The sequence below is a fragment of the Lineus longissimus genome, chromosome 1 (genome assembly GCF_910592395.1).
Source record: "Lineus longissimus chromosome 1, tnLinLong1.2, whole genome shotgun sequence".
Classification (NCBI taxonomy): Eukaryota; Metazoa; Nemertea; class Pilidiophora; order Heteronemertea; family Lineidae; genus Lineus; species Lineus longissimus.
Genome location: NC_088308.1, coordinates 15,517,199 through 15,530,233, shown reverse-complemented (window position 1 = coordinate 15,530,233; position 13,035 = coordinate 15,517,199). Strand labels below are relative to the sequence as shown.

The 13,035-nt window shown below is 41.2% G+C and overlaps 1 protein-coding gene across 6 annotated transcripts in view; it reads left to right on the top strand.

The window, feature by feature from the left end:
• LOC135488681 (H(+)/Cl(-) exchange transporter 7-like) overlaps nucleotides 1-13,035 on the top strand; it is a 353,896-nt gene that overhangs the window by 67,956 nt on the left and 272,905 nt on the right. For all 6 annotated transcript variants that reach the window (XR_010447011.1, XM_064773357.1, XM_064773347.1 and 3 more), the window contains exon 9: nucleotides 7,271-7,384. Coding sequence is in view for 5 of the 6 variants with exons in the window: in XM_064773357.1 (XP_064629427.1) it covers nucleotides 7,271-7,384 (114 nt within the window). In the remaining variant the exon portion in view is untranslated. The remainder of the gene's footprint in view (nucleotides 1-7,270; nucleotides 7,385-13,035) is intronic.

The following is a 13,035-nucleotide window of genomic DNA, read 5'->3' as shown; positions in this document are numbered from 1 at the left end:
TGGTGGAGAGATTACCTTTTTTACTCCAACAAAGATGGCGAAAGAAAACAGTTGACACGTTGGATTCAACTTGAGCATACCCCAAGGTGCAGGATCTTATTAAGTTGCAAAGGCTGCAAAGGAAGCTAATGATCCCATGTTCAGTATGATGGCATCTAACAAGGCAGGTAACTCTAGTAATGGTAGCAATCGTAGTAACTGCAAGACCCTGACTACAATAATAGCCTGCTAGGTGTCCTGATACGTTTCCGGCAGGATTGCTTTGGATTAATGAGTAACATAGAGGCTATGTTCCACAAAGTTCATGTTAGGCCAGTGGACAGAGATGCACTCAGATTTTTGTGGTAGCAGGATTGAGACCCAGCCAAACCTCCAGTGATTTACAGGATGGTAGTGCATATCGTCGGTGGAGTATGGTAACCTAGCTACTGTAACTTCGCGCTTAGGCAGACATCTGAAGATGTCCTGGTTTCTGGCTCCTTCAACCCTGAGACTCTAAAACATTGAAGAGATCTTTCTACGTGGATGACAATCTTTGCTCCATGAAAACAGTACCAGATGCTACCTGATTGGTGGAAGAGATGCGGAAAATCACAAAAAATCTTGGAGTCTTGGAGACAATCCCCGGGGAAGCTGCAGACTGCAGTAGTCAATAAAGTGAAACTTGGGAGTGATCTGCCCATCGATCGAGCTCTTGGTGTCCAGTGGAATGTTGAAGACGATAAGTTAGGTTTCAAGATCTGCATAAAGGAGAAACTGGAGACATGAAGGGGAATTCTGAGTCTTACCAGTTCTGTCTTCGACCCTCTGGGTTTAGCATGTCCCTGCATACCTACAGCCAAACTCCTCCTACAGGAACTATGCAGAATTGGGCTAGCCTGGGATGATGATTCACCACAAACCATCCGAGAGCATTGTAAAAGATGGTTTCAGGTGTTTCCACTGCTGGAACTCCTGGCAGCAGACAGGTGTTACACTCCAGATAACTTTTTGGTAGTGTTTTGAGATTCGAGCTGCATCACTTCAGTGACGGATCATTGGTAGGTCATGGAGCTGTTTCCTATCTTGAGGATAGTCAATCAAGATGAGGAGTTACGGTGCACATTTGTAACAGGGAAAGCAAGGATGAATCCATTGAAGGCAATGACGATTCCGAGAATTGAGCTTAGGGTGGCGGTGGTGGCTGTCAAGTTGGATAGGACGCTGCGTCGAGAATTAGACATAACCATTTCTACTTCTTTCTTCTGGACTGATAGCATGCTGGTATTGCAATACATCAAGAGCACAGATTGCCGATTCCACACTTTCGTAGCCAACAGAGTGGCTATGATTCAACAGTCTACCTCTCCTAACCAGTGGCGATATGTAATTACATGAGGGACAACCCCGCGGATGATGTGTCGAGAGGCCTCTCTGCTGGTGAACTGGTAGGAACTACGCGATGGATACAGGGACCAGACTTTTTATGGTCTCGGGAGGGAGACTGGCTTATCCAGCCTATGCAAAATGACTTACAAAGAGACGACCCGGAAGTTAAGGCAAAGGCCACTGTCTTCGCGACTGCTGCTGCACCAAGTGGTTTAGATCTCCTGCTGTCCAGATATTCATCATGGGTTGCCGCATCTTATTTAGCCAATTTTGAAAGACCACAGCTCTTATAGCTGTTTTATAAGAGTTCGGACATTTCCTCGGTTAGTCTATAGTGATATATATATGTGTACTTTGCTTGGGACAGGCTTTTTACCCCAGGCCCTGTCAAATCAGGTTACTACATTTATCACTAGATGGCAGCACGGTACAGTGCTGTTGGTCTTTGTTGTGACTCATTTGTCTAGGTTGTGACTGTTTGTGTTAATATTTTCAGGCCCTACTTGGCTTTGTATCAAAATTGTTATAAGTTGTTCCTGTTCTATCAGTGAACCCTTTCGATGGTGAAGAAAAATAAAGACAGAGATGTTATCGAAACTTGAAATTCTTGTTGCTGCCTACAGTCTGCATGATATAGAAGTTTTGAAATAAAATAGATTTGTTTCGATTTACATCACCAGTTGGCGGTACTGAGCAAAAATGTCGTTTGACCCTGGTTTGAATTTCCCACCCCAAACTGACATACATTTACATCCCTGCTAGAATTGGCCGCCATTATCGCCGAGTGTGCTTGATTCGCTCCAACGTAATGTATAATATACAGTGACTTTGAACATGGAAGCTAATAGTTGCAGAGAGGATTAGGCTGGAGATCTTGACTTTTGGCACTGTGCGAGTTTGCTTGCCTGCTGACATCATGTGGTGAAAAAAAATGTCGACCTTTTTATTTCAACCGGATTGATTTTATATATCTCTAGGTAAGTGACCAATTTATATTTTAAGCCGTTTCTGAAATCAATTATGGTATGAAACTTCACACATTCATAGAAAAGATTCTGCACAATTTGTTTATATGCTCTAATAACGTCGGGTTCAACCAAATTTGGTAAAAACAACCTTCGAATCGAGTCGACCTTATTTTCGAAATATTGAAGCGACGTTCTTTGTTGTAGAAATTTACAGTAAACGCAACATTACGAAGGGAGTGTAATTGCGCAGATTCAATTTTGCCTCTTTTCACAGCTTGTTTTTCCAGTGCAAACTCTTGCTGTCCATCTTCGATGATTCAGCAGTCAATTTGCAGCTCCTCCCTCTGGGAGCTGGAGTCAGTATTGTTTTCGCTCAGGTTTCTCGTACAATCACATGACCTCTCCAACACTCGATAATGCACTCTTTTCGTCCACGTTTTAGGCCAATCTTCAGCATGAACATGAAATCTAATAAGCGCAGTACTTAAATCAGATGTTTCTCTCGCCTTGAAAACATTCCTGGGTAAAATCCATTGAGATTAGCCGAGTTAATCTACTTTTTCCGTGCTTAAAATCTCTGCCGCTGAATTCTATAAATAGAAACTATTAACATCGCGGCAGTGTGGTTCCCATTGTGTGCCCTCCCACTTCACACCATGTCAGGAAGTTTTACGGAGAGGGAGGGCGTGCGGTAAGAAGAATGGCCAAAATGACGTCATGTTTTCCTGGCAATGCCTCTTGCCAGAACAGTCAAGCATTGGGAAAGCATCTTTAATTCAGACAACGTTAGAACTAGAAAAACGAATATGTTAATTTGCAAAAGTAAAAGCAGATTTCACCACTAACCAGTCAAATCGGAATACGACCGCGCAAAATGTTCTCGCTTTCCTCCTGCTAAAAAACCTTGTTCCCGCACTCCTATTTTAATTTATGCCCAGGAATATGATATGATCTGTTTTCACTTGTTTGTAATTAAATGGTATTCATATAATGAGATCAATAGTAGTGTTCGTGTCATTATTTGTCGAGAAATGGAATCTTATTTTCTCACCCACTGTAGTCTGAACTTCAACCACCAGCAAGAGTACACGAATACAAAGCCACTCAACACTTCTTCTCCATGAACATATCCCATCGTTCAACTAGTCTTCTCTCCCCAGGTGCCTCATGGACCTTCAGGTTCCCATACTCAAGACCAACGCTTACGATATCGCCCTCAAAACAACCCTGGAGTCATGAATTCACAGGTGCTGCCTGTGAAATCTCAGTTCTAGTTATTTTACATTTTCACCCACAACTTTTTTAGATATCATGCTTTTTATCGCCTGATGTATTGAGTTTAATTTATGCACAAGCAGATGAAACGATCATCTGCTAAGTCACTGTCACGTGATACCTAAAATTGTCCCTAAAATGGGGGCAGAGTATCTGATTACTGAACAAATAAATCTTGTCACTTAGCAGAACTAATATGAATAAACAAGACAATAATAAACATCGTTCTGAAGTAATCTGGTAAGGTTGACAAAGTAAATAAACAGCGCAATTGACGATCTACCCTGGAGACTTGAAATGTCAACGAACAATGCGATACACACATGCACACTGTACATAGGCTAGTACAATGCATCCAACAGGGGCAGATCATCACACTCTTATTATATTCTCAATCATATCAATGGACTTCCTTGATCATCAGCACTTCCTTATAGTTCCTACCTTTACCTTGATCAATCATCATTAGTGCCTGATCAGTTGTTGTTGATCTTGTATTATACATCTTGGCTATGAAAATTAAAAGATTTCTCATCATGTTTTACAGGAATAATCTACAGCTGCATTGAACGTTTTTGGTAACCACATAACAGATGACCAAGAGAGAGGAGCTGAGCTACACTCATACTCATAGAACCAAACGAACACCTTGCACCTCCCATCCAACTTTAGTGCTCACCTGAAAATTGATCGAATAAAGAAAACCTTATGTGGCAGTTGGTTTACAAAAAAATCAAGTGTATCTGTTAAGTTTTTACTCGCTATCAATGCGAGCTAAGAAAATCATACCCCACTTTGAAACTATTGGTTGTCCCTGATGTAAAGCCGATGGCCATTACTCCATGGTTGTTCCGGCTTAGGCTGGATCATGTTCACTTGACCAGTTTGTCACAACCAACCTGCACTTTAAAGGATTTGATGTGAAGGTCCTTAACAATTTGCTCCAAGGTTGTCAGACACCACACAACGACTGGACTGGTTTTTTTACAACCTGCACTTCGAAGGAATTGATACCAAAAAGGTCCAGACTACATTTACTACGTGATGTAGTTGTCCTGGGGTGTGATCATGCATCTAATGGATTTGTTTGTCTCAAGCAGAACTTCGACGAATTGATGTAAAGGTCCAGACTGCAGTTACTGGTTGTCTACTGGGTTGTGACTCTTGAAGGAACCATTGCAACTAATAAGATTTAATCACTACTATAATAGACGTAGAGCTAAAATAGTTTGTCACACATCTCCTCCGTCAGTTCAGATCGGATGACCTCGAAACTTTTCCTGAAAGTCGTGGTTGATATGGAGATGCACCTCGCCGGGTCAAATTGGTAACATTTGCAACGATCTCGGAGAAATAGCATTTTTTGTTCTTTCTATATATGGGCATACTCATGAACATAAGGGGCCTTTTCAGCAGGTCTGATTTGCATATGGGGCCATCTGTTAAATCAAAAGTGTGGGATTATACAAAAATAAGCCGGGAAAGTATTGGGGCCACTATATGTTTAAAGCATTTATCCATTTCTGCAATTTTCCCCCTTTAATTTGGTCGTACTCTTTCACCTTACGTTGTTAATCGCTCTTAATTTTTGGCTCACCGTAGGGGAGTCTATGTAATACCGCAGTGTCCGTCGTCCGTCGTCGTCGTCCGTCGTCGTATCCTATTTCAAAAACAGTGGCACGTTTCTTAACCGCTAGGGCTATGAACTTGAAACTTTGTACACAGCACCCCCTAGGTCAGGTGACCTCTGACACTGAATTTCGGTCCGATCTTACTCTCAACTTGGCCACCAGGGGGCCAAATGTCGATATCTAAAAAGTGTGATATCTCACTTATAAGTGACTTGTTTTCGATAAAATTTTTATGGTACTCTTAGGAAGAATACATCACATGTCTTACGGGTTTTCAATTTGACCTACTTTTCAAGGTCACAGAGGTCATATGGCGTAAATTGGCCGTTAGAGTGTAAACTATGGCACTTTTCTTAACCAGTAAAGCTATGAACTTGAAACTTGGTGCATATAACCCCCTACATCAGATAACATTTGATGCCGAATTTTTGCCTGATCTGATTCTTTATTCGGCCACCATGGGGCCATAATGGAAAAAGGAAGAAGTGCAATATCTTGCTTATTTGAGTGAATTGTTTTCGATACAATTTTTATGGCAGGGACTTCTAGCAATGATACACCACATGTCCTACGATTTTTGGATTTGACCTCCTTTTCTAGGTCACAGAGGTCAAATGGCGTAAATTGGCCATTAGAGTGTAACTATGGCACGTTTCTTAACTACTGAAGCTATAAACTTGAAAGTTGGTACATGTAACCCCCTACATCAGATAATCTCTGACACCGAATTTTGGCCTGATCTGATTCTTGATTTGGCCACCAGGGGGTCAAAACTGAAAAAGTAGGACGTGCAATATCTCGCTTATTAATGACTTTTTTTCGATGATTTTTTTATTGCAGGGCTCTTAGCAATCACACGATATTGATCTTGTTGATGTCATAGACAATTATTGGTTGGATCATAAACTTATATATACTGCCCTGTCTTATTACTTGACATCAATACACATCTAAAAAAAGTCTTCATGCCTGATTGTGTTCACCATATTCACCTCTAAACTAAGCATGATCCTGCGTACTAAAAGATGTATACGGTGAGCACAATGGCCCCTGGCCGTTTCATTCTAAGTACCGTATGGGAATTCATCAGGTGATACACGTCTCATCATAACAAAACCACCTCACCTGACCCAAGCACTGGGTAAAAGTAGCGCACATCTCCCTATATGAATACCCGGGGCAAATATAAAATCTAATATAAAATCCCGATTAACATTTCTTTACTGCGATAAAAACAGGCTAACCACTGCAGATTAATAAGTAAGCGAGTGTTTTGGAACGAGTGGAGTCCGTGCGGAGGGTGTCAAAAAACCCTAGGCAAACTACTTCCTCCGTCTGGTGCTGCCACCCACTATGCTCGCGGCATTTGTTGTACTAAGTTCGTAACACGCCAACTCTTCACCATTCGCAAAATAGTTCGTCAAAATAAGTCGAGACCACTATGAAGAGTGGTGGAGTTTGATTTTTCCGGTCGTTTTGGCCAAAAACGCGTTTAGTGTAAGTAATTTGGAGGAAAATCCTCCCCCAAATCATCATGTTTGATTTGTAAACACTTGGGTCGGCGCGGAGTGCTCCACATCGCACATCGACCTATTTTACGCATATCAAAATCAAGACAACATCACAACCCCCAGACATATAATTTCATTTCACCCAAATTGCCCCGACCCCACAGTAAGCCAACACCCTAAAACAACCCGCGCCACGGGTATTATGCTAGTCTCTATAACAACCTCAAACTTTTACTCGCACTCATTATATGAAGTTATGTGAACAATCAGATGGATCGAGCAAAGCTCCTCATTTTTTTAATTTGGCACGCGGCCATCTTGGAAATAATTTTAGCTCAGTTTTGTGATGGAATATTTATATGATCTGACCCAGGAAACAAAAGTGAGCATCTTTACATTCAGCTGAGCACCTGGCCCTTGGGCCTCTTGTTCCGGTATAAAGCCGCAATTGATTTCTAGGTTTTCACAACCCCTCCTTCAACCACTTAAACTACTAGTCTTTATCAATTATTTTCAGTTTTTTGCCTCTATGATCTCTACCTTCACCCTAAATGTTGTGCTGAGTTATTACCATGGGCATCCTTGGGATCTTTCCTACCCTGGCCTCATCAACTTTGGAAAATTCGGAGAGGTAAGTAAAAACTGTTTCCACATTTTAACTTATTCTTTATCTGAGGAAAAGGCTAACTTCTACTAGAGTATTATTCCTCTTCTCTAATGGCCTGATGATCCTGATTGCCCCAGATTGCCCACAGTGGGGATGTTCAGATTGCCCACCGCTAGGGCTGGATGGATAAAACTTGGTGTGATGGTAGCTTTGGGCAATATACCCAGACCGATTTTTCTTTTTCACGATATGACCTACTTTCTGGCCACCAGGCGGTCATCTTGGAAATTGAATTTTTGCCTTTTTAAGCTAATGGCTGTACGTAGAGTGACGAAATTTTTATGGTGGGTGTATCTAATAAGGTTAAATGACTTATCACCCGGGTTTTTGATTTGACTTACTTTTCAAGGTCACAGAGGTCAAAGTTCACTAAATCACAGATAGGTGGTACGTTTTGTTTCTATTTGAGCTGGAAGGTTCTAACATTGTGAGGACATATATTAAAGGACCCTCTATTCTAACCCAAAATATTTTTTTTTCTCGGACTTTAAATATGGCCGCCTTTATATCTATGTTCTCTCTACAACATCCCTGATTTTCAGTCAAATCTGTCGAACATCTTGAAAATTAAACAAAGTCCATTACTCCGGATGATGATCGGATCGCAACCAAACTTCATGTGATTATGTATCTATGTACCCTTATCAATGTCCCTAATTTTCAGTCTAATCCCATGACAAATATGTCCGCCAGACGGCCATCTTGAAAATCCAACAAAGTCCTATTACTCCCAAACTGTTGAACAGATGTCAACCAATTTCCATGTGACATGTACACTCTTCAATAACCCTGAAATTCAGTCAACTTTATACACAAAATGCTATACTTAGATGGTACTGGTTATTTTCTTTTGTGTCATTGAGCCGAGCAGAATAATATTATTCAATAGAATCAAAACATATCCACTGCAAATGACATGCATTACATTACCCGATGTGAGCACATGGTCCCTGGACCATTTCATTTGGTATGGTAACTTAGTTTGCATCCCGCTTACCACGGCTAAGTGATATGACAGCTCCATTACACGTGCTATTACAGGAAAAGAACGAGTTCCAGTGGAACCACGAACAGGAGGACGCATTCCGTGAAATCAAACACCAAATGTGTAATGCCACAACGCTTGCATGTTTTGACCAAAAAGAAACCAACGGTCATCAAAGTGGATGCCAGCAAACTTGCGTTAGGTGCCACACTGACGCAAGATGGTGTACCCATCGCATATGAAGAGTTTAATCGAGACTGTAGCAAGATATGCCATTATTGAACGTGAGCTTCTCGCGTGTGTTTTTGATGCGGAAATATTCCACAGCTACATATATATGGCAAAGCTTTCAAAATAGAATCTGATCATAAACCAGTAGAAATTATCACCCGCAAACATGTAATAGCTGCCCTAGACAGACTACAGAAAATGCTTTTGCGACTCCAACGATATGACTATGAGATGGTAGATTTACCAGGAAAAAACATGACATTACCGGACAGACTCTCCTGACTACCCAAAAACTGTGCAGATCCTGAAATAAAGCTAACTCCCAATGTTAGCTACATGCAGTTCAGTACCCAAAAGCTGCGAGAGCTGAGACGGGAAACGGATAATGATGAACAATTAGTCACGCTAAAGCATTTCATAGTGTGAGGTTTACCTGAAACTTCATTTCGCGACCAGCTGAGCGTGGACAATGGTCTAATCCTAAAGGGTGACCAGATCGTCCTTCCACTATCACTAGGAGCATCATATCTTGACAGTGTGGAAGAAGCACATCAGGGGATCACTAGATGTCAGCAGAGAGCACACACTGCTGTGCACTGGTTGGCATAAATAGAGATAGAGAGACACTCGTAAGCAAATTTATAAATTACATTATGGACCTAGGTCATTTAGAATACTGACCGACAATCATCGTCCGACGCGACATGATACGAACCAAGGATGATACAAACCGACGCGAACCAGGAAAAAGATGAAGGGCCGGCTTCCTCACCAATGACATGATACGGGGGCGTGTGGGGCAAACATTTATTTAATTCAGAACACAGGGATATTTTGGCCTTTATTGTACCTGCGTGATTGGCAGCAATTAACAACCCAGAAGAAAATAATCCAAAGCTCCCAGCAACATTTAAATTTAAATAAGTACATTTAAACAACGCGCAAAACTTGCAAACTTAACCTGGCAACTACCCACCAATGGCAGCCTAATCAAAAATATCATGCATCCTCGCATCCAGTTCAATCTGGAATCTGCATCTGCGTTTCCCTACGTTATTCACAACGCTATCTTTTGATTTGACCTGGAGTCGGGGTCGATCACCTGTGTCCCGGTTTTAGAAGTCAGTTGTATCAAATATCAACATCTTGCGAACACATCAATAGACTCACCGCTATAAATCATTTAGGACTCTTTATCCTTGTCAAAACTTTCTCAAGCACGGCGCTTTTGATCTTCACACTTTCCACTGAATCAGAGCAGTCTGCTGCTTTGGCCAATCAGTTTTCACTGCTGATCATGACGTCAGGAGACAGCTTTCAATTAATGACAGGCCGCATGAAATTTAACTTTCCTTCTGTTTTGAAGGAATTACCCAAGTAGTTAAATAATAATAATAATAATCGCTTTATTCACATAAACTAATAGTTTGTAGTGATTACAGAGGAAATTTCAACACAAAAATTACAAGAAATTACAAGATGACAGATGGTATAAACACAGCTGGGGGTAGAGGAAGGTTGACAAGAAAATGGTGAAATACGAACGATAAAGTAAAGAAAGAGAGAACTAACAGTGCATGTTGCATGCAACACGGATACGTTCTGCCTCCCGTACGTATTTGACAAGATTAGAGGTTTGACTTTTGCTTGAGCAATTTAAAAGACATGACAATTTATACATATTTGGATGTGCTGCATAGAAGGGTTTAATAAAGCGTTGCCGCGGTAAATCGTATTTTGGACATTGTAGGAAAAAATGATATTCGTCTTCAATGATATCATTACAAAATTCACAAAAACGGTTTTCTCTGGGTACGCCTTGGTGTCTCCCAGCCTCAATCATGAGGGAGTGGGTAGAAGTTCTGTATCTTGTTAACTGTTTAAAATGCTTGTAATTAGAACAATCAAGATACTTATGTAAACCAAAAACTGGAGAGACTAAATCTTTATACAATTGTAGCTTACGAGAATTAAATAAAGTGCTACGCCACTCCTGTAAAAAAAGGTCCTTGGTCCTTATTTCAAGGAATTTTAACACATATTTCCTATCACCGGCGTTGTTTGCTAGCCATAAATTGGACGCACCTAACCTGTTAAGAATAGACTTTATATTACTACACCAGTTGGTTTTACCTAAATCAGCAGAAGCACGTAATGACATAAACAAAGACCTTAGCAGTGGGTGAACAGTCGATATCAACTTTTGCCAATATGCTGATATTGCCAGCTGACATCTTACCCAAATTGGGTACCTACCTAATTCACCATAGCAAACACTGTTATTACACGATTTGGGGACACTCAGTAAACGCTTACAAAATTTCATGTGTAGAGTTTTTAGTTGGCTGCATTTACTGCTGCCCCAGACTTCGCACCCATAACTCATGGTACTTACAACATAGGTGTCGAACAGCGAGCAAGTATCCCGAATGCTGAGGTTGAATTTACTCAACCTTTCAAGAAGCAGATAGTAGCTACGCTGACCACGTTCTACCATGCGATTAATTGCGACATTGAAGTTCAAGTTGTATTTAAAACGGACTCCTAGATATTCGAATTCGTCAACATTTTCCACTAGGCCATTATTGAAATAGAACGCATCGTTGGCGCTAACTCGACCATTCTTCCTAAAAACCACTGTCTTCGTTTTACTCAAGTTGACAGATAGGCCCCACATTAAGCAATACTCATGGAGAGCGTCCAATTGCTTTTGTAGACAAACGTCCGATCTCGAAACCAAAACTGTGTTGTCTGCATACATTATACAAAAGATCCGGTTTGGACCAATCTTAAAACCACCCGACACACCGGCACGTTCTTCTAGAAAATCATTTAGATCTGCGGTGAATAAAGAAAACAACAGAGGAGACAGCGTTTCACCTTGTTGGAGACCAGTAACACTGGTGAACTCATTACTCAGTTCACCATTCCACCTGACCTTTGAACACAAACACTTTTGCATGGAATTTAAGATACCGAGCATTTTGCCTTTCAGACCATATTTCATAAGCTTATGCAATAGACCTTTTTTGTACACAGAGTCAAACGCGCGTGAGTAGTCGACGAAACAACAGTACAACCATTCCTTTCTATTGAAAGACTGCTCCACCATACTCTAAGTGTGAACGCTGCATCGATTGTACCAAGTCCGGTGTGGCGGGGATAGTAGTCCTAGGGCTGATAGTCCCTGTAACAATAGCCCGCATTGCTAAATGTTTTGGTTAGGGTTAGCGGTACAATAGATCATGCTGCTTAATTGGTCAAATACAATGCTACCGGACTATGACTCCAGGGGGACTATATCCGCTGTCACACCGGGTCTAAAACCAAACTGACCATCGTCATGCAGGTTGTGTTCTTGAGACCAGTTCATAAGCCGGGCGTTTAGCACGGATGTAAATAATTTGCCTAAATTACTAATAAGAGAGATACCACGATATTTAGATGCCTCATTGGCATCGTTCTTTTTATGTAACGGCACAATAACAGCATTGCTCCATTTCTCCCAAATTTTATTTGCGGACTCTCTCAAAACAAATATTTGAGATGAAATAATTTTGTTGACGAAAAAGAAGCAAAAACCGCAAGGCACAAAGACTGCATTGGTCTCAACGATGGAACAAACCAATGGGCAAACAAACACCAGTATCTTATCATTATGATGCGTGTCTCAGAGTTATCAACCTATAATTTGGTTGCTGGGTGCATCTGTGGAATGCATCATTGAAAATATGTTGCAGAAGAAGAGTTGGTCATTTCAATGTTCACTCAAATTTTGCTGGAAACAAATGTACGCACCAAATTTTGGTTGGACGGGCGGCACGGCCGGGACTACCGGGTTGGACGAGATAATTATTTTTGATCATTTTGGATGGGGTGATTTGGATAGATACCAGCAGGGATTAGATTGGGGATTATGTTTTAAAGACGGTAAGATAAAGGACCTTTTTAGCTCACCTCTTAGCAGAGGTGAGCTTATCCCATACCGTGGCGTCCGTCGTCCGTCGTCGTCGTCGTCGTCGTCGTCGTCGTCGTCGTCCGTCGTCCGTTAGCAGGGCACGTTTCGTAACTGTTAGAGCTATTGAGTTGAAACTTGGTACACATGTACCCTTATGTAATGACACCTTGGAGACCAAGTTTCGGTCCGATTCGTTTCATGGTTTGGCCACCAGGGGGCCAAACGTTAAAAGTGAAAATATGCAATATCTCCCTTAATAGTAGTCAGGAAATTTTGAAAAAAATATGGTAGGTACTTCTAGCAAAGGTGCATCATATATCCTCCGGGTTTTCGATTTGACCTCCTTTTAAAGGTCACAGAGGTCAAATGGTGTAAATTGGCCGTTAGGATGTAACGATGGCACGTTTCTAAACTGCAATGGCTATTGATACTAAATTTGGT